Raw genomic sequence first — 21,642 nt, forward strand, 5'->3', positions numbered from 1 at the left:
CGGCTGTCAACCAGTCCAACCGGCAAAGGCTCGAGCAGGACGGTCAGCTCCGTAAGGAACAAAAAGGAGGCAGAGCCGACGCTTACGCCCTCCCCCTAACGGTCTCTGGGCCGCTGGCCTCAGGCGGCCGCCGGACTCCGGTTTCCGGCCTTCGCAGGACCACACTTCCCAGCATGCCTTTGGAGGGAAGTCTTTCCCGCTGGATGACTACTAATCCCGACATGCCATTCGGCACTCCGGTAAGTTAGATGGAAGAGTGGAATGACCCCATTGCACGCAGGGAATTGTAGTCCATTTAGCTGCTGGCTCTTAGAGGGGCGGGGAAGAGCCGGGTCGCTCTCGTCAGCTGAGGAGAATGATTCATAGAGGAGGGTCAGGAGAGAACAGTTCTGTCTGTGAAAGCACACTTAAGAGGCTGGACTCTTCTCCGAGGGAGGGAGAGGCAGGAGAGCTAGCAGGGCCTCGGGCCTGACTCCCCCCCTCAGGCCGTTCGCCAGGCCTCTACCGAGTCCTGGGCCTTGTCGGGGGTGGCCGCGAGGCGCCGGTTGCTGGGGGGCCGGTGACGTCGCGGGGTGAAAGTTGAGGGGCGGTGACGTCGGGCCTGTCCGGGCGGAGGCTGGCGGGTTGGAGGCAGAGGGAGGGAGGGAAGGAGGGAAGGAAGGAAGCTGGGAAGAAGCGAGCGAGCGAGTGGGGGCGCGAGGCGTTTACCTGGAGGCAGCGGCTTGGGCGCGCAGAGCGGCCGCGGCTCCCCCGCACCTGCGGCCATGGATGAGGAGCGCGCCCTCTACATCGTCCGGGCCGGCGAGGCGGGGGCTATCGAGCGGGTCCTGAGGGATTACAGCGATAAGGTAAAGAGCCCTGGCCTCGGGCGTGCGGTATAGCACCCTCGGGCCGCCCCCCGGGCTTGCACATCGCATCCCTCCCAACCCCCCTCATTCCGGGGATGCGCATTGCTCTCCCCTGAAAGCGTTTCCGGCTTGGGCATGCGTGTTTGTGCCCCCAGCCTTTTCCATCCGTGCATCCTGTATCCCCACCCCCTGCCCCCACCCTAGCGCCCACCCCTCTGATTCCGGCCCAGCAGTGTGTCCCACGGTCCTCTTCCCAAGCGTGCAAGTCACACCCCCGGAATCCGTGAGCGTGCGTCTGTGCCCCTCTCATGGATGCATAAATGCACGCGAGTCCTCCTCACCTGCATAGCTTAAAAATAACGTGTTTCTGTGTATAAACACGGGCCTTGACATGCATAAAACGTATCGGCCACGATGGCAGTTCCTTATATACGTACAGGCCTGTACAGTTTTCAATGCGTGATGTCTTATATATATGGTCCAACTTGATTCTCAGAGAGTTTACAGGGTAGATAGCATCATCCTCCCCATTTTATAGATGAGAAAACCGAGGCACTAGGAACTGAAATCACGCCAAGGTCATGGACATACTATGTTGTAACTGGGGGCAGACTAACTCCTAATAATACCTGTTGTTTGTATCACATTAACAGCTTTCCCATCCATTATCTCCTTCAATCTTGAGAGCAATCCTGTGAGGTTTTATCTGCATTTTGCAATTGAGATTCTAGATCGGTTAAGTAACTTGCCCAAGGTCATACTTCTGAGCTGGGATTCCAACCTAGGTATTATTCTTTCCACTTTACAACTCTGCAGGAAAAAGGTATCTTATATATCCCAGTCACTTCTCTGAATGTCTCTTCAAGCAAGACCCGTTAGCTCTCCATTACTTTACCTTCCAGGAGTTTTATATGCTCACTCTTCAAGGTAACATACCACACCTTTATTCTTCCATTTAGAAGACCACTTTATAGAAATAACTGACTTCTGTGAAAACACACCCAACACCATGTCACACCCTAGATATAACATCTTTCTTCCTTTCATTTGCCTCCATTCATAATTTCCCTTTCTGTGTTTCTGTGTTTGCTGTGTGCCCACCACTGCACTTCCATACACTTTGTATTGTTGAGCTGCCAGTATGCCATTTCTGTTCCGTGTGGAGAAGATAAAAAAAATAAGGCACCTTCACTCCCATTTAGTCTTCCCAACAATCCTATGAGGAAAGTGGTGGTATTCCCATTTCACAAACGATAAAATTTAGGATGATGTCACCTCAAGTCCACAGAGTCATTGAGAGATGGGGCTGAGATTTGAATCTGGGTTTTCTGACTGCTCTTTTAGAGTACCATGCTGCTTTCTTTGGGAGGATGCATGGATTCAGTTCTATTCATATCTTAGCTTCCTCACTTTCTGATACGCTTTACTGTTGCGTATCTGCGTAATTTAGGAGAAATTAATTTAATGCACAGACGTACATATTGTGGAGATTACAGTCATCCCTTGGTATCTGCAGGGGATTGGTTCCAGGACCCTATACCTCCCCCATGGATACCAAAATCCATGGATGCTTAAGTCTCTTATATAAAATGGCATAATACTTGCATATAACCTACACACATCCTCCCTTATAGTTTAAATCATCTCTAGATTACTAATAATACAATGTAAATGCTATGTAAATAGTTGTAAATACAATGCAAATACTTTGTAGCTAGTTGCCAGTTAATTCAAGTTTTGCTTTTTGGAACTTTCTCCAATTTTTTTTCCAAATATTTTTGATCCATGGTTGGTTTGAATTCACGGTTGTGGAACCTGCAGATATGGAGGCCCGACTGTATATTCATTCAACTTGATTTATAATTGCCTTCCAAAAAAGATTTGAGGCAGCTACAAACTGATTTTCAAAAGAAAGAAATACAACAGAAAACTTGGCCATTGTGTTGAATCAAGTAGTGTTTATTTAGCACTTATTATATCCCAGGTATCCAGCGATAAATAGGAACTTTCTTCTGTGCAGAAGGGAGGAGGAAAAAACCTCGAACTGGATCTTATCTCCTCCTTCAATATTTTCTCCTTCCCTTCATGGCTAAACTAATTAGAACTCCAGATTTGCTTCCTCCAGTTTATCTCTTCCTCTCCTTGATCTCCCTCCAGGTTGGTTTCCATTTACCACTCCTGGCTAAGTGCTGTCAGAGCTTAAGTTCTGGACATCCCCACCTCTCCTTTCACATTGGGAATGGCTTTAAAGTTGTAATGCCCAGTGTGTATCATCTGGGGTGGTATTTTGGGGACCACGCTTGAGAATGCTGTGTCTTGACGTGGACCGGCGCGACCAGCTCCTTCAGAGAAGAGCTCTCATGTTTAATGCTGATTATAGTAGGTCCAGAGTACAAAGAAAATAGCTGAGTTTTATGTTGGCAGTGGGGCATTGCCCCTCAAGGCAGGAGACACTAGAGGCAGATGAAGAAGAAGGGGAAGCATGAGTGCAGTGGTCTGGCAGTAAGAATGGGGAGGTGGAATTAAATTGCCCTGCTCTATGGGAAATGGAGTCTGAAACCCTGAAAAAGCACCTGGTTATTACCATGTGCCTCATTTTCCTTATCTGGAAGCATGGATTTGGGAAATGTTTAAGAGTGAAGTGATTATGGGGCATTGAGGAGTCTAACCAAGAAGGGAAATGAATGATGTAGAGAGAGAATGATTGGTTCATCGTTCTCAAAAGAAGGCAGCAAGTATAATGGAAAGAAGGTGGAATTTGGAGTCAGATAAATCTTGGTTCAGATCTGCCATTTATTAGTGTCATGACTATGGACAAGTTATTTTAAGGCTGAGTCCCAGTTTCCTTATCTGTAACATAGGGTTCTATCACCTAAGTTATTATGAGACCTGAATTAAGTGAAGTATAATGCTGAACGCTGTGCATAATGCATGTAGGAGGCATTCACTAATGGTCAAGGTGCTCAAGAGGTCCTGCGGCAAGAGCACGGGTTCTGGAGCCAGACTGCCTGAACTCTGATCCCCGGCTTACCATCCGCGTGGCATAGAGCAAGGTACTTAACTTTGCTGTGTCTCAGTTTCCTCATCTGCCAAACAGAGATAATAATAGTACCCACATCATAGGTTTGTTGTCAGGATTAAATCACTTATATGTGTAAATCATTTAGAACAGTGCCTGGCACTGAAGAAAAACCCATAACTGTTAGTTTTGAACAAAAAAAAGTCAGGAATTAAGCATGTGGCATGGAGTTGACATAGCCTGATAAAAAAAAAATTAGAGAATATACTCCATTCTTTCTCTTTTTTCCTTGACCCATGCACTTTTTAATGGTTAGCAAAATACCTTGTACCATGTTTAAAGTAACATTTACCCGTCTGGCTCCAGGTAACATCTAATGTCTACTGTGTTAAGGAGATTCTAATTTTCAAGATTTCTTCCTTCATTTACTGACCCTTCTTGTCTTGGGGAGAAGGAAGATCTATCTATCCTAGAAAAAAATGAAACTTGTCTGTTTCTCAAGGGCATAATGCAAGTTGACTCAGCATAGGAAAGTATTTTTTAAAGATAGGAAGAGTGGTTGTTCTTTTTCACTTTCAGTTCATCTAATAGCATTTATTGAGTGCCTGCTATGTACTATGTATTATCCTACGTGCTTTCACATGTCATCACATATTAAAACTTATGAGGGTGACTGAAGTATTCTCCCTTTTTTTCGGGACTAGGAAATTGAGGTTCAGAAAGACAAAGTAACTGTCTACAGGCCTTAGGGCACATAGCTAGAAGTGGCAGACCTAGCCTTCGATTCAATATCCAGGGCTCTTTTTGCAAGGCCCTGTTGGCTTTCCACTGTCTATTCTGTGTTATTGAGCACAGAAGAGAAAGGGTTTTCAGGACGATTTCCTTTGGCTACTGTTGGGTCGCAGTCACCCCACTCCAGTAATAGAATGAGCTATTAATGTGGGAAGTATATATTGCTCTAGTCTAGGCTGTCCAAGCTTCTTCTCCTCCCCTAGGGCTTGTTCTGCTAACAGATTTAGTAGAGAGATTGGTTGGCATCATTATGATTATCAACAACAAACAGTGATCAGGAGCCTTGAGGGTGCATAGTAGTATCTTAGTTCCTTGAATCCAGGGTATTTAGACAAGAAGGAACCTCAAAGATAATTGGGTCCAACACTCAATTAATAGGAGAAGAAACTGAGGCCTAGCATCATCATCAACTATGTTGATAACCAGAGAGGTGGCTTGGTGGCCATAGAGGCCACCTAGACATATGATTACCCCTTAGCAAGCTCCAGTAGGATTCCATTATGGAAGTGTGGTGAGTTTATGGCCAAATGAAAGGTAAAAGTTATTTAAGATACAGACAGGCATGTAGGTCTCTGAGAGTAGTCCTCATAAGAGAGGAAAACAACACTGATAGCAGTGAGGTCTTTATTTATGTGCTAGAAGAACCTGATTGATAGGGACCTAATATTGGGACAGTTCTAGAAGTACAGCCTCCACATTTGAATAGGATATATAAATATCCTGGACTATGTAAGAGGACTTTCTGTTTTACACTTTGAGGTTGCTTCTGAATGGATTGGCATATTCTAAATTCAATTTGTACTGCCTCACAATACCAGTATATTTGCTAATTAAATTAAGCCCTCATGTTAGTTAGGGCTTTTGAAAGCTTGCTTTCCTTCCTTCCTTTATTTCTTTTTTTTTTTTTAAATGTTGCGATTTTGTAACAGGATCAGCCTTGCATTTAAAAAGAAAAATAAAAATTAGTCCTTGATACTATTCTAAATTATCACCTTGAGAGATTTAATTCTATGTAGAAACCTTTTAAAAGATATTTTTATAACTTAACAAGGGGCTTTCCAAAAGACGATTTCTTTTTCTGTTCCCTTACCATAAATGCAAAAAAAAAAAAAAGTTTAGGAGAACTATTACATTGGCAACTAGGTACATTTATTCCAGATAATGTGTGGAATTAATATTTCACATATAATGGCAAAAATTAAGTTTCTTGTTTCTAAGTGCAATTATGTGTTTTCATTTGTAGTGAACCTTTACTAAGCTTCAGTTTATAACCATACAATCTAATAATTCTTGATCTTTTATTCAATGTTAGTTTTTACTAAACCTTGGGTCTGTAGATTCCTAAGTTATAGTCTTTGTTGTTTCTTCCTTTTCTTCTTTTCTTTCTTTCCTTGCTCATTCATTAGTCTATTTACCTTTTATATAAAATTTTTCTTTTAATTGTAAAAATAATATACCAACAATGAGTTTTGTCAAAGGAATCACCAGCAATTCCACCAACCCTATATAGTTGTTTTTATTTTTGCATTTTAACACTCAAGCCTTTGTTTGAAATCATCCATACATTTATGTAGGTACTGTCATCATAGACATACAGTTTGATGTTTTACTATTTTTCCACTTACTGCCATCAGAAATAATTTTTCATGTTGTTATAGAACTTTTTAACCATTTTTTTTTTTTTTTTTTTGCGGTACGTGGGCCTCTCACTGTTGTGGCTTCTCCCGTTGCGGAGCACAGGCTCCGGACGCGCAGGCTCAGCGGCCATGGCTCACGGGCCCAGCCGCTCCGCGGCATGTGGGATCTTCCCGGACCGGGGCACGAACCCGTGTCCCCTGCATCGGCAGGCGGACTCTCAACCACTGCGCCACCAGGGAAGCCCTAGCCATATTTTTTAAAAACTGGCAGTATAATACTCTCTCAGATGAATGGACAGTGATTTATTTCATCAGTCTCCTATTGTTGGATATTCAGGTTGTCTCTTTTTTTTCTTCCATAATACTCGATAACACTGCAGTGAATATGATTACATATATAATTTTTCTCTCCCCTGGATGATCTCATTAGGATAAATTTCTAGCAGTAAAAGTTCTGGGTTAAAGGCTGTGAATATTTTTATGGTTTCTATTAGGTGCTGCCAAATCACTTTCATTTTTGAAGTTGGTGTCAATTTGTACTGCCTCCAGCAATATCACTCCTGGATTATTGATGCCCATTTCTCAGAGGGCTTTATATCCTCAGTCTTGCTCTTCTTTGATCTGGCCTGTAAACTACCACCCAAAATATTCTTCCAGAATGAGTTCACACCTCCTTCAGAGTCTTCCCCTGGTTGCCTGTCACCTATATGCCAATTCAGGTATACATTTTTAAATCCAAGGCCTTACCACCTGACATCCATTTTAATTGTTTTGCAAACGGTATGTGAGGCAGCTTCTCTTAGGTTTCCTCAAATGGCCCTTCTCTATTACCTCTAAGTCTTCCCTGTGACCATTTCTTACTTTCAGAACTGGTTCTCTGTCAACATTTCTCCATCTCATTTAATTTCAAAAATTGCTTCTTCTGCGAAGCTGTCAATGCAGAGCCACCTGTAATGATGATATCTTTAGTACTTACTGTGTTTAACTCCTGGTGGGTTGCCATGTTGCCAATGAGAAATACAAAGGAAAGGCAGAGAGAGATGTTCAGTAAAGATTTTTTTAAATGAAAACTTAGGATCCATAAGAGCACTTGGTTCTCTTGAATAAAACTTGAGAAGAGATTGAGGAACTTTATGCTCTATTTTTTGGGTACCATCACTCTCTGGCAGTGGACAGCTCAACTTACTCCATTCTCTGTTTCAGCTACAGAGTGGAAAATATAGTGTTGCCAGTCATTTCAGGAGAGTCATGACATTCTTTTCTTTCAAATATTTTTCCTCAATATCATTGGCATCATCATTATTATCATCCTAATAGTTACTGAGTGTTTACTATCTTCCAGGCACTGAGATGGTACATTATATGTCGTAGCTGTTTTAACCCTCATGGCAGCTTTGTGAACTAGGTACCCCCTCTTTTCACATGGGAAATACAGTTATAATTTGTTACTTGCTTAACTAATAAGTGGTGGAGTCACGATTTAAACCCTCGTTCTTACAGAATTACTTTTATGAAATGCCAGTCTATCAATTTCTTCCCTATCTACAATTCTCTGGTGATTTCTTATTGCATATGATAAAGAAAGTACAAACTCCTCAGCAACATTGGAAGATCCTTCCAAATCTCTGTCCGGTCTACTTTCCCATTCTCATCTTTCTCCACTCCTCTCATCCCCTAACATGTGTCCTGTGTTTCTCTCTGACAGAGCTGCTTATTTTACAAATACATCATACCACTTCACAGATGAGCCTTTGTTTCCATCCCTAGAATGCTTTCCATTTGCCTGGCAAACTCCTATTCATCCCTCAAGGTCCAGCTCAAATGTTCTGTACTATATGCAAAGAATTCCAGATTTCCCTCGGTAGTTAGTGGCTCAGTACTATGTCTCTTCTGTATATCTTTTTGCTTTAGTCTTTTGTACTGCTTTACAATTATTTGCTTACATGCCTCTCTTACTTTAATAAGAACTTTGAGACATGATATGGGAAGACAACTTTTTTATAGACATTAGGTATTTTTAAACATAGCAAAATCAAAAATCTGTGTATTTAAAATGACGCTGTTTCCCTTTTTTCTCTCTTCAGCATAGGGCTACTTTCAAATTTGAATCAACAGATGAAGATAAAAGAAAGGTAAGCCTTGGTGTTACTCTGTATGTGTGTGTGTGTGTGTGTGTCTGTATGTGTATGTATTTCATTCATGGACTTGATAAACAGTGGACTTGATTTCATCTGATAGTTTACTTTTCAGTTTCCCTTCAGTTTGGTTTTTAGAAACTCTGAGAATAAAGACAAGTGCCAGGTTTAGTATGGATTACACATAACACCCTCCTGCTCCATCCCCATAGGACCATTACATTTGCATAAATCAGGGGAATGGGAAGGGTTCAGAGGGGACTCCCATCCATATCTTCTCATCTCCAGCGATTAACTTTGTTTGGTGGCAGGACTGCAGGCTGCCAAAAATGCATTGCTAATATTGTAATATTGGGTTTATAGTAAAGCTTGGCTTTGGGTTAAGTTGTGGAAAAACAGCTATTCATGCAGCTGCCCCTCAACCACATACTGTTCCCTGCACTGGCAGTTATTTATGTTGTCAGCAGTTGTCTTGGTCACTGACTTCATGGGCAAAGAGGAAAATGGGGTCAAGAGGCTTAGGAATAGAGGAGTTATTATGAGAGGGTGCATCAGAGATAGAGCTATGAAGTGTCATGTTGGCCTGTTGGGGTCGCCCGTGGTTGCTTTACTTAGTTGATTAGAGCATGATGCTCAAGGAGAAGCTCACCAGTTCTGCCTGTCTGTTTGCTGGGCCCTATACTGCTATCCCCGGCCTCACAAATGCTAAGACCAGGTAAGAGCATGACTGAATCTGTGTAAACGTATTGTTGCTGCTAGAGAAATAGCTTGAATCTGGTGCTTTGCTGGTAGTGATTTGATCATACCTTGAAATCATCCCTCTATTCACCTCCACCCCCATATTTACTGTCTACATCCTGCTCACTTTGCCTCTTAAGATTTCTCAGTACATTCTCTCCTTAACCCCGGCCCTAGTTCAGTCCTTCATCTGGATTACTGTACCAGTTTCCTAACTATCCCTGCTTTTTCCAGTTATATGTCCTTTCAGTCCATTGTCCATAATTCTGTAACAACAATCTGACTGTGTGATGCCCCCTTGAGTAACTTTCTTTGTCTATAGAATAAAGTTCAAGCTTCTTAACATGACCTAGATGCTCAGTGATCTGAAGTTTGCCTACTTTTTGCAGCCTATTGGTTGCTTCTCTCCCTTGTAATTTATGCTCTAGCAATATGAAATATTTCCAGTTACATACACATACACATCCCTTCTGTTTCCTACTTCCTACCTTTGCATATACTGGCGGTATGTACCAAAATTACAGATGTGTTTTGCCCTTTGACCAGGCAGTGTCACTTTTAGATCTATTCTGTGGACAGATTGAAATAAAGTAAACAAAGTTATTCACTGAAGCATTGTACATAGTAGCAGACGATTGGAAACAATAAAGCCTCCAGCAATTAGGGAATATTTGCAGAAACTTGCATACATTTGCATAATGGAATATTGTGCTGTGGTAAAGAGGGAGGAAGAGGGAGAAGGAGAAAGACTGTTATGTGCTAATGGGAGAGATAGTTACATGAAAAGAAAAAAGAAACAAGGTGTTAAAAAGAACATGTTTTTAATATACTCATGATAGGTATTCAGGCTAGGAAGGCAGCTGCTATTTGGTTTAGTTGGGAGGATCCGTACTATATAGATTCTGTGGTGCCTTGTAAATCTGACACTAGAATCTTTGGTAGTGCTTTTACTGGTCAAAATAAGTGCATGAAGACAGAGATCCCCCCCACGCCATATGACTTTCAGTTAAGGGGAAAAAAATTTCCCACACAGTTATTAATAAAGAATGTTTGTTTCCTGTAGGATAATCGCAAAACCTAACATTTTCCAAGTATTTTACTGCCTTTTAAATCTTTGGTGACAGTAACTACTGTACTAGTGTTACTTTCAGTATTACGTGTAGATTGCTGCTTCCTGGGAGGTCTGATATAAACAAATGTCATTAGGGACCTAGCTAGGTAATCTTCATTAATGGAAAAACATTGGCAAACGAAACTATTTCAGTCTCCAAGGGTTAAAACCATTAGAGACTCTTCATGCCTAAGTCCCTAAAAGACTTTGAAATCAAAATTATTGGACTTCTCTAAAGGCTCTACATCCTAACCGCCTTTTAAGTTCCCAGTGTAGAGAGGCATGGAATAGTAGGCATGTCTCCAACATTAAACCCAATCTTAAAATAAGAGGAACTCAAATTACCATCCAGTTTGTTTTGCTGCCCTAGTTCTCTTTTTCTTTCCTAAACATGTCTCTGGAGCCTTCTACCAGCAGCTCCTTGGTAACAGCAGCGCCCCTTTCAATAAACTACAGGTGCTGTTGCTCTGAAAAACACACCTCTCTTATGTAAAACCTTGTGGCAACCTATAAGTAAATGTAAGGAAATAGAGCCTTTCAAAAAATAAAACTTGATTATACGAACTTTGTAGGAATTGGTTATAAGGTAATGATCCTTAGACCTAAGTCCTAACGCGCAGCATTTTGCATTTTTAGAAAGATTTGCTTTTCATTAGTAATACAGTAATGTTGTAAGCATGGTGAGAATATCACCATCCCAGTTTTATGGATAAGAAAACTGAGGCTTATGTTAATGACAACTTGTTAACACTCATATCACTCGTAAGTGGTGGAGCCTCGAATAGAGAACAGGTTTTCTGGCTATTGTGTGCAGCTCCTTCACTGCTCAGTGCTCCATGGCTCCCACTCATTACCACTTGAGGTATATCTCAGATGGTTTGAAATTATGACTCAGTACCTTGTTTTATCTCTTATTTCATACCTTGAGACACCATTTAGGCAACTAGACTTAAACTGGAAAATATCAAAGGAAATTACCAACTAGGAATGCTTAAATTTTTCCAGAGAAGTAAAGTCAGATACAATTGCTAATGTTTGTGCATAGAATGCAAATAGTTCCAGGTGCATGTGGCTCATGATATATTTGGGTATAAGCACCTGTGCTTATTGAAGCGTTTGCTTTACATCTTCTCTACCTCAGTTGGTGGCTGTGATTATCTACCAGCACATAAACACATATACCATGCAAATATGTAGGATGGAGGGAGGTATGATGAATAATCTGAAAATTTACAGCTTGAGGAAATGAAAGCTCTTATATTGGTTTCTAAAATACAACTGATCTCAAGGCCAATAAAGAGAACTAATTGCAATAAATGTTGAAAAATACTGTCATAAAATGATTAAAAGAATTGCAGCTCTTTCACCTGTAAGATAAGAATACAACCATATTAAATGCAGAAAACTTCACTTGTTGTCTGAGATAAACCTTTATGTATTTAGTAATTTTCCTCAAAAGAGTGAAGTTAAAAATAAATTTCAAGCTTTTATTTCATTAACTTCAAACTCACATAGGTAAGCTCATACTTCTGTGAAGGCAGAGAGTAATTACTGAGTTGAGAACTCTTTGAGGACGAAAATTCTGGCTTACTTTTCTTTGTATTTTCAGTCCCCAGCACTGCATGTGGCACAAAATAGGCACCTACAATAAACACCTGTTAAATGAATAAAGGGGACTTGGAGCTTGAGTGGAGGCCAGAATTCCTATAACTTGTACATATGGTTTGGTTTTGAGTTTGATATTCTCTTAACTAGAGAGCAGAATCTCAAGCACATTTCATAATGTTATTTACTGAAAAAGCAGAATACAAAAGTATTCATACAGAATGATCACAACCATGTAAAACTAATAAAAACTATGCAAAGAAGAATGTCTACAAGGAAATTCACTAAAACAGTGGCTTAGCATTATTACTGTGGATGATATTTTAATTTCTCTTTTCTGTATTTTGAACTTTTCTGTTATAGTAAATGATAATGATATAAGAATATGATAATTACATATTATATGTGATAATATATTCTTTTATAGTAGTGTGATTGGGGGCATAAGCAAAGACCAATATACTTTTTAATCATTTATTTTCTTTAAAATTGGGCCTTTGTGATTATCTTACACATTCCTTTTGGGGGAACATAAAAATGTTACTAGGTTTGGAGGTAGTATCACTTGTGGAGCCAGTTTATGGAGTGAAATAAATTTATTTGAACACAAAAGTCCATTCTACCATTTGAAATATTTCTTCTTTTTACTCTTTTTCCCCAAAGTTGGATGTACTTGGCATATTAGTAGAGATCTCTGTAGTCCACAAATATTTTTTCAGTAATTCCTGTGTGCCAGGTCCTGCGTTAGGCCTTAGTTCCTAAGTTGGCTATTTTCCTATGGTGTTTGGTTTGGTGCTTTCTCAGCTATGGATGCATACTGAGGGTTGCCATTGTGGACTATAGAAAATGAACGGGTAATTTTCCATATTAGAGTCCCCCAAGGAAAATATGCCAAGATAGAACCATCAATCCTATACTGTGAATCCATGCTTAGGAATAGCTTGAGGCACGGATGCTTGTTCTGAAAGCCTTTTACACTTAGTTTAGTTATTTGAAATTGTTAAACTCCAGTTTTCACTACAACAAAATGAGCTTTGTGTGTCTTGCAAATTTGACTCAAATTTTATTTGATATCTTCACCTTAGGGAATACTTTGATATATGATGCAAGTACAATTCTCATTTAGAAACCAATAACTTTAAAAGATAATCCTTTTTAACATCTTGATTTCTTTAAAACACACAAACACACACACTACCAAAAGCGTTCTAAAACTTTTACTTTTTAAAGTTTCTGTCCAGCTGGATCTGGCATAAAACTTGACTAGAAGGCTGAATTATATCATAGGCCAGGATGAATGCCTCACAGTAGTTCAGAAATGAAACAATTTAAACTTCATTTCAGACTCCATTTTTTATTTTAGATGTTTTGCCAAGGTATTGAAGGACTAAATGTGGGAAGAAAACAGAACAGCCCTTCTGATTTAGTAAGCCATAGATGTGGCAGTCCATACATGATCTCTGTATGGATCACTTTTTAGGATTTCTGCCTGGGAATGTTAAGAGTAGTATCTCTGATTTACACTTTAGAGTTTCGGATCCTTTTTCTCATATAGAAAACTCATCAAGAAGTTCTGCTTCCAGCCATGACAGTGTGAGAGCTTTATGGACCTGCTCCCCAATGAAACTGGTTATTTTTAAAAAAACAGCCATTTAAAGTCTCTGGAAATAGTCCTAAGAGCATGCAGTCAATAAAGGAACACTTATTCAGGACAATCTACTAAAACTCAGTCAGAAGAGTGAAAGTCTGTGGGATTTGAACCGAGACCTGCTCCCTGTCTTCCCACTCTCAGTGGAGAGAGATGGAAACTCTCCTCCAAACTGATGGAGCCAAGAACACGGAGCTCCCACTTCCCTCAGCTCTCAGTTGGAAGGCTGTCTACCCAGTAGAGACAGGGGTAAGGTCAGCATTTCTCATCCTGCCTGAGCTACATGTCGCTGGGACAAAATTCTGGGTGAATACAGCCGAGAGGTGGGGTCTCCCTCCTTTCACCCAATCCCCACTCATGGGACAGAGGCTCTACCTTGGGTAGGGCACCATTGAGAATATTAGGGCCCCAGTTGCACTCGCCCTGGCTGGTGGGACACAGGTTCCACCCTGGAAGAGGCCAGCTGAGGAGTTCTGGGTCTGTTGTTCCCCTGTCCTCTCCAGTTGAGCTCTCAAGGAGGTGTCACTCAGAAAGAAGCATGCTGTTGTCTCCGCCCTCAGCATCAGAACCAGGCTCAGGAATTTTGCCCAGAGGAACATGCAGAGCTTATAACAGTGAGCTCTGAATCTCTCCCCAAAGGAACCAACTTAATTTGCAACAGTGTGAAGTTCCTGCCTGAAAGTACAGGTTGTGGTGAAAGGAAATTGGGAGGAGAGTGACAGATTCATTGGAAATATAAGGCTAACCAGACGGCTAGGTAGTTTGCTAGAAAGAAAGTAGGAAAGACAGCTGGGAGGAACCCTCCTGTAGTTAGAACAAATCTTAAATACTTACCTCAGGAACTATCTCTTCAAAGGAGCCCTAATAAATTGGCTCAGTTTGTAGAGCAGTTTATGCCCCAAGACATTGTTGAAGACAATAGATCAATCAGCCTGCAGTTAGTGGAGCTTAACAGCTGGGTGTGGTCAGGGAAAGAAAGTCAAAGAGAGGCCTGCCAAAGCCACTGTGATCCCAGGATGACTGTGGCATACAGAAGGGTGAGCCCTATGAGGAGGAGCCCTATACATCTGCAGGGAGGAGGAGGAAAATATACTTAACTAAAATAATTCAGCCAGTCACTGAGCAAATAAAAAAATAACAATAGCAAATCTTGGAGGGTATAAGCATTACCCAATGTTGATATAATATATTATCTAAAATGTCCAGTTTCAAAAAAAAAAAAAAAAAGCCATGCAGAGAAACAGGAAAGAATGAGCTGTGCACTGGGGAAAAAGCAGGCAATGGAAACTGCCTGTGAGAATGACTAGATGTTGGATTTAACAGACAGACTTCAAAGTAGTCATTATAAATATATTCAGAAAACTGAAGGAAACCATATTTAAAGAAGTAATGCAAGGTTTGATGACAATGTCACATCAAATGAAGAATATCAATACAAAGATAGAAATTATTAAAAAGAAAAAGAACCAAATGGAAATTTTGGAAATGAAAAGTACAGTAACTGAAAAAAAAAAATCACTAAAGAGGCCCAACACTGGGTTCACACTGGCAGAAGAAGGAATAAGCAAACTTGAAGATAAATCAATAGTGTAAACAAGGTAAAGAACTGAGGAAAAAGAATAAAGAAAATGAACACCTCAGAGAAATATGAGACAACATTAATATACCAACATACACATAACTGGAGTACCAGAAGGAGAGGAGAGAGAAAAGAGAAGAAAAAATATTTGAAGAAATGATGTCTAGGGACTTCCCTGGTGGTGCATTGGTTAAGAATTTACCTGCCAATGCAGGGGACACAGGTTTGAGCCCTGGTCCGGGAAGATCCCACATGCTGTGGAGCAACTTAAGTCAGTGCGCCACAACTACTGAGCCTGTGCTCTAGAGCCCGTGAGCCACAGCTACTGAGCATGCATGCTGCAACTACTAAAGCCTGCGAGCCTAGAGCCCATGCTCTGCAGCAAAAGAAGCCACTGCAATAAGAAGCCTGTGCACCACAATGAAGAGTAGCCCCTGCTCACTGCAACTAGAGAAAGTCCATGCGTAGCAACAAAGACCCAACACAGCCAAAAATAAATAAATAAAGTTATAAGTGCATCCATTCTTTTAAAAAAAACAAGTCTAAAGTCTTTCCAAATTTATTGGAAAACACCTACATATCCAGAGAACTCAATAATGCCTGAGTAGAATAACCTCAAAGAGATCCACAGCCACACTAGAGTAAAAATGCTGAAACTCAAAGACAATGAGAAAATCTTAAAAGCAGGGAAAGAAAAATGACTCACCACTTACAAGGGAACCTCAGTGATATACACAGCTTACTTCTCATCAGAAATGTAGGCCAGAGGCAGTGGAATAATATATTCAAAGAGCTCAAAGAAAAAATTCAGCCAAGAATCTTATATCCAGCAGAGCTATCTTTCAACATTACAGGGGAGATAAAGACATTTTTAGGTAAATGAAAAAATGAATTTGTTCTAGATCCACCTTACAAGAAATACTAAAAGTTCTTCAGACAGAAAGCACATCACCCCAAACAGCAATTTGAATGCACAAAAAAACCCAAAAGAGAACTAGTAAAGGTAATTATGTAATTATAAAATATAATATAAATGCATGTTTCTTCTCTTTTATTCTCTTAATTGATTTTAAAAGCATCTGTGTAAAACAACATGTGTATGATATATTGTTCAGCCAATAACATATAGAAATGTGATATATTTGCCAAAAATAGCACAAAGGTTGATGAGAGCAAAGCTGTACTGGACTAAAGACGTGACTCTAGATAGTAAATCTAATCCTCAAGAACAAATCAAGAGAACCAGAAATTATAAATAAGAAGGCTAATATACCAAAAGTTATACATATATACTTGCTGTCCTTTCTCCTTCGTGTCTTCAAATTATATATCAAGTAATAATTGTTGTTATACTATGAATAACAATAATGCCACAAAAAGAGGGGAAAGGAATAGCATCATATAGAAGTAATGTTTCTATATCTCACTGGAATTAAATTAATCTAAATCTGGAGCTAATTCTGGTAAGTTAAGGGGTGTGTGTGTGTGTGTGTGTGTGTGTACACATACATACACTAATCAAGCTCTAGAGCAACAACTAAGGAAATAACTCAGAAAGTAAATCTGTTTTGTGGAAAACTACAAAATTTTGTTGAAAGAAATTAAAGAAGATCTAAAGAAATGGGAAAACATCCCATGTTCATAGATTGGAAGACATTATTGCTCAGATGGCACCACTTCCCATTTGATCTACAGATTTAATGAGATACCTTTTAGAATCCTGGGTAGCTTCTTTGTAGAAATTGACAAGCCAGTTCTAAGATTCATATGGAATTGCAAGGGATGCAGAAGAGCCAAAACAATCTTGAAAAGAACAAACTTGGAAGACTCATATTTCCCAACATCAAAACTTATTACAAAGCAACAATAATCAAGACAGTGTGGTGTTGACATGAGGATAGGTAAACATAAATACGGCTGATTCTTGAGCAACTCAGGGGTTAGGGGCGCTGATTCCCTGAGTGGTCAAAAACCCAGGTATAACTTTATAGTTGGCCCTCCATATCCATGGTTCTGCATCCGCAGACTCAACTAACTGTGGATCTTGTAATACGTATTTACTGGAAAAAACCTGCATATAGATAAAGATGTAGATCAGTGGAATAGTACTGAGAGTCCAGAAATAAACCAACGTGTCTGTGGTCAACTAATTTTTGACAGGGGTGCCAAGACCATTCAGTGGGGAAAGAATAGGCTTTTAACAAATGGCACTGAAACACTTAGCCACGTATAACAGAATGTATTGAACCTTTACCTTACACTGTATGCAGAAATTTGCATAAATTAACTCAAAATGGATCAGACCCAAATGTAAGATCTAGAACCGTAAAACTCTTAGCAGGAGCATAGGATAAGTCTTCATGACCTGGATTTGGCAGTGGATTCTTAGATAGGACACCAAAAGCACAAGCAACCAAAGGAAAATAAATAAATTGGACTTCATCAAAGTTAACTTTTGTGTTTCAAAGGACACTATCAAGAAAGTGAAAAGACAGCCCACAGAATGGAAGACACTATTTGCAAATCATATATCTGATAAGAGACTTGTATCTAGAATATATAAAGAACTCAATGATAAAAAGACAACCAAATTTAAAAATGGGCAAAGGATCTGAATAGACATTTTTCCAAAGAAGATATACAAATAGCCAATAAACAGATGAAAAGATAACATCATTAATCATCAGGGAAATACAAATCAAAACCACAATGAGATACCAGTTTACATTCACTAGTATGGCTAAAATCAAAAAGTCAGATAATAACAAGTATTGACAGGGATGTGGAGAAAATAGAACCCTCATACATTATTGATAGGTTACTGCATGTACAGTGGTGCAGCCACTTTGGAAAACAGTCTGGGAAGTCCTCAAAGGATTAAAGAGAGTTACTGTATGACTCAACAATTGTATTCCTAGGTATCTACCCCAAAGAAATGAAGATATATGTCCACACAAAACCATGTCCTTGAATGTTCATAGCAGTATTATTCATAACAGCCAAAAGATGGAAATAGCCCAAATGTCCATCAGTTGTGAATAGATAAATGAAATGTGTTATATCTATACAATGGAATATTATTTAGCCATAAAAAGAACAAAGTAACTGATAAGTACTTACAACATGGATGAACCTTGAACACATTATGCTAAGTGAAAGAAGCAAGACACAAAAGGCCACATAATGTATGATTCCATTCATATGAAATGTCTATAATAGGCAGATCTGTAGTGACAGAAAGTAGATCATTGGTTTCCCAGGATCTAGGGACAGGGGAATGGGGATTTACTGGTAATGGGTATTGGGTTTCCTTTTAGGGTAATGAAAATATTCTAAAATTAAACAGTGATGATGGTTGCACAAGTGTGAATATACTGAAAACCAATGAACTATGTACTTTAACAGGGTAAACTTTATGAAATGTAAATTATATATTGATAAAGCTGTTATTAAATACTACATGCCCATCATTCCAAGCACTGTATGAATATTAACACATTTAATACTTAACAACAAAGCTATAAAGTAGGTACTGTTATCTTACTTGTTTTACAGATGAGGAAACTAAGGCACATAAAGAAATTACTTGCCTATCTAGTGAAGTAAATTACATGCCTAAACTAGTGAAGTAGGAGGACATTATTTAAGCCTATGCAGTCTGGCTCCACAGCCCTTGTGCTGCACCATACTGCCACTCATTAATAATTGAATTGACCTGTTTTTAGTTTATGAATTGATTCTATTTTCTGATTGTAGGCATCCAAAATTTGAGACACGATGCAGAGCATAAACAAAGCTTTGACATTGAACTAATTAAGACCATTGACAGGAAACAGAAGCACATGATTTGCAGTATGACTGGATATGATAACTAGTAAGGATATCTAGTGTCAGCCCTCCCCATTAGTAGTACAGAAATTGACCTATAGGAGTTAGGCATGCTGCAGATTTTTTTTTTTTACTATTATTATTATTTTTCCTGCCTAAAATGTAGGGTTTTTTTCCTCAGCAATTAGCTCTTCCTTACAAAGTTTGACCATGTACTAAGGAAAGTGGAGAGCGTGTACATCTTTGGCTAATTAAAAACTCTTAGGACCTGAAAGAGTTCTTGGCTGAACAGACATTTCCAGTGTTCCTAACTTCCCCATTTTTAAATGAAAAATTGAGAGGTTGACTTACCTAAGGTTACAGTTAATGAGTGGAAAATCTAGGACTCAAACTAGGTCCTCTCCCTCCTTTTCTACCTTCAGTGATCATTGTTGTAGGGCGGCTCCTCAGGGAACTTACAGTATAGTAAGGGACCCAGAATATCTTCCAGTGCAGTGATTCCTTCTAAGGTATTTTGCACTGAGGGTAATCACACTCTGACTGAATACTTTCAGTAATGGGAACCGCACAGCAGCCACTCTGCTGTTAGATAACTTTACTTGTTAGAAAGCTTTTACTTGTATGAACTCTAAATCTGCTTTAGTTGATCCTCCTACTTTATACTTCTCTGCTTCTGCCTTTGTCCACCATTTAGCTTGTCTTCTATCTTCTTTTTCCTGCTCCATTTCTTTCATTTTTTTCTCCCTACTAAAGTATTGCCTAGCACTTGCATTTATCAAGAAGCTTTCTCTGGCTAAATTCTCTATATGTAGTTTATTCCTTTAATCTTTGAATGCACAGCTTAAACTGCTATGCATTGAAATACATTTACATTCCTTATTCATTCATTTTACATATGTTTAATCTCTCTAATATTATAAATAACTTGAGTCATGTTTTTATAGCTCCCCAACCCAAAATAAACTTTTTGTCACTTGTTTAGAATTTATTTCTCTTGAATAGTTTGCATGTACTTGAATTTTAAATTGGGAGCATTTTAAGTTATGTGCCTGTAACAGGGCTATGCACATTAGTGCTCAGTAATGAACTCTATAGATTCTAAATGAACACTATAGAGTCTATAAAATTAATACAAAATTGCAATGTTATAACATCAGCACTTTCCTTTTCAAGGGGCTTTGTCATTAAATGGAAAATATAGATAAAAATTTCCTAGCCCTATTGTGCTTGTGCAGAGTGTGCTTGTTAATGTTACTTGATCTGTTTGTCCACCTGGCCATCTTTGTGATGTAATGTGCATGGGCCTCCATTCTACCCCAAGCACTATGCTAAAGATTTTTAACTATATCATCTCATTTAATATTTATAAGCCTTAGATGTTATCCCTATTTTTAGAGGTGAGGAAATGAGGGACAGTGATTTCCAAAAATTTGCCAGGATCACATAGCTACAAACTAGTGTTTGAATCCAGGTGCTTTCTTTACTTCAGTTGTAGTGTTTCCCAATAAATAACTTGTAGATGCCTTACACCTTACAGTATGTTGTCTCAGATGCTATCCATATTAAATAATATAATAATATTAATAATATAGATAGATCTTCCACAATAACCATGTGAAATAGATATTTTTCTATCTTACACATGAGGAAATTTAGCTTCAGCTAGAATAAGTAAATTGCTCCAGATCCAAGTTCAGAAAATAATAGAACTGGGAATTAGAAAGAACCCAAACTGTTTCTGTGCTTTTTTGTTTTTTCTGCTACACCACTAGTGTTCTTGTGCCTTTGAAGACCTCTAACATCACAACTGTCTCATTGAGACAACTTCACTCTTGTCCGTATTCTCGGCTGCCTTAGTCTGCTCATGCTACCGTGACAAAATACCAAAAACTAGGTTGCATAAACAAAAGAAACTTACGTCTGACAGTTTTGGAGGCTGGGAAGTCCAAAATCAAGGTATTGGCAAGGTAGATTTCCTTCTGAGACCTCTTCTCTTGGCTTGTTGTCAACTACCATCTCACTGTGTACTCATTTGACCTCTTTGTGCAGAGAAGGGAAGGGGGTGGAGAATGAGTGAGCTAGCTCTCTGGTGTCTCTTGTTAAAAGGGTACTAATCCCATAGGACCAGGGCCTCTCCATCATGGCCCCATCTCCAAATACCATCACATTGGGCTTAGAGCTTCAACACATGAATTTAATGGGGATACAAACAGTTAGCCCATAACTTCAGCTTACCATCAGAGCCCTTGACTATCTGCTATACATGCCTGGGCTACTAGAGCTGAGAACTAGGGATTTAGAGATAGAGTAACTAGTTCAGAATGAAGAGTTGAGTGTTGTGGAGTAGACGGCACTGGAGACAAAGTAAGGAAATTCCAAAGAGACTGTATATCGCAAAGACTTTGATACACTGAAAAAGGCAAAAAGCTGTGGAAATCCATGGGACCAGGATCTATATCAACCACCAAAATATGGCATATACATTGTGACAGAATATACATCATCCAGCCTTGTTAGTGTACTGTGTAGTCAAACTATAATTTGGCATGTCATCCCGCCCGGAGGGACGTGAATCACCCTTGGTCCAGCGCATCCTGCCGGCTCGTGAGTCACTTGGTGGCTGTCTGGGTTATCAGACTGACTCGGGTGTCGCAGGACTTGAGCTCAAATGACCCTTATTTTACTTAATAACTACCCCAAAG

General features: G+C 39.5%; 1 protein-coding gene across 5 annotated transcripts in view; it reads left to right on the plus strand.

The window, feature by feature from the left end:
• The first annotated feature begins 279 nt into the window (after positions 1–279).
• The window catches only part of RIC8B (RIC8 guanine nucleotide exchange factor B), a 121,561-nt gene continuing 100,198 nt past the window's right edge, over positions 280–21,642 (plus strand). For 3 of the 5 annotated variants that reach the window (XR_004024464.2, XR_002648314.3, XR_002648315.3), the window contains exons 1-2: positions 280–848; positions 8,381–8,428. Coding sequence is in view for 2 of the 5 variants with exons in the window: in XM_022600033.3 (XP_022455741.1) it covers positions 765–848; positions 8,381–8,428 (132 nt within the window). In the remaining 3 variants the exon portion in view is untranslated. The remainder of the gene's footprint in view (positions 849–8,380; positions 8,429–21,642) is intronic. The other 2 variants (XM_022600033.3, XM_022600036.3) reach the window with 1 other exon arrangement.

Source organism: Delphinapterus leucas, chromosome 11 (genome assembly GCF_059928025.1).
Source record: "Delphinapterus leucas isolate spDelLeu-1000000601 "Yukka" chromosome 11, BTC_Dleu_Yukka2, whole genome shotgun sequence".
In the NCBI taxonomy this organism is placed as follows: Eukaryota; Metazoa; Chordata; class Mammalia; order Artiodactyla; family Monodontidae; genus Delphinapterus; species Delphinapterus leucas.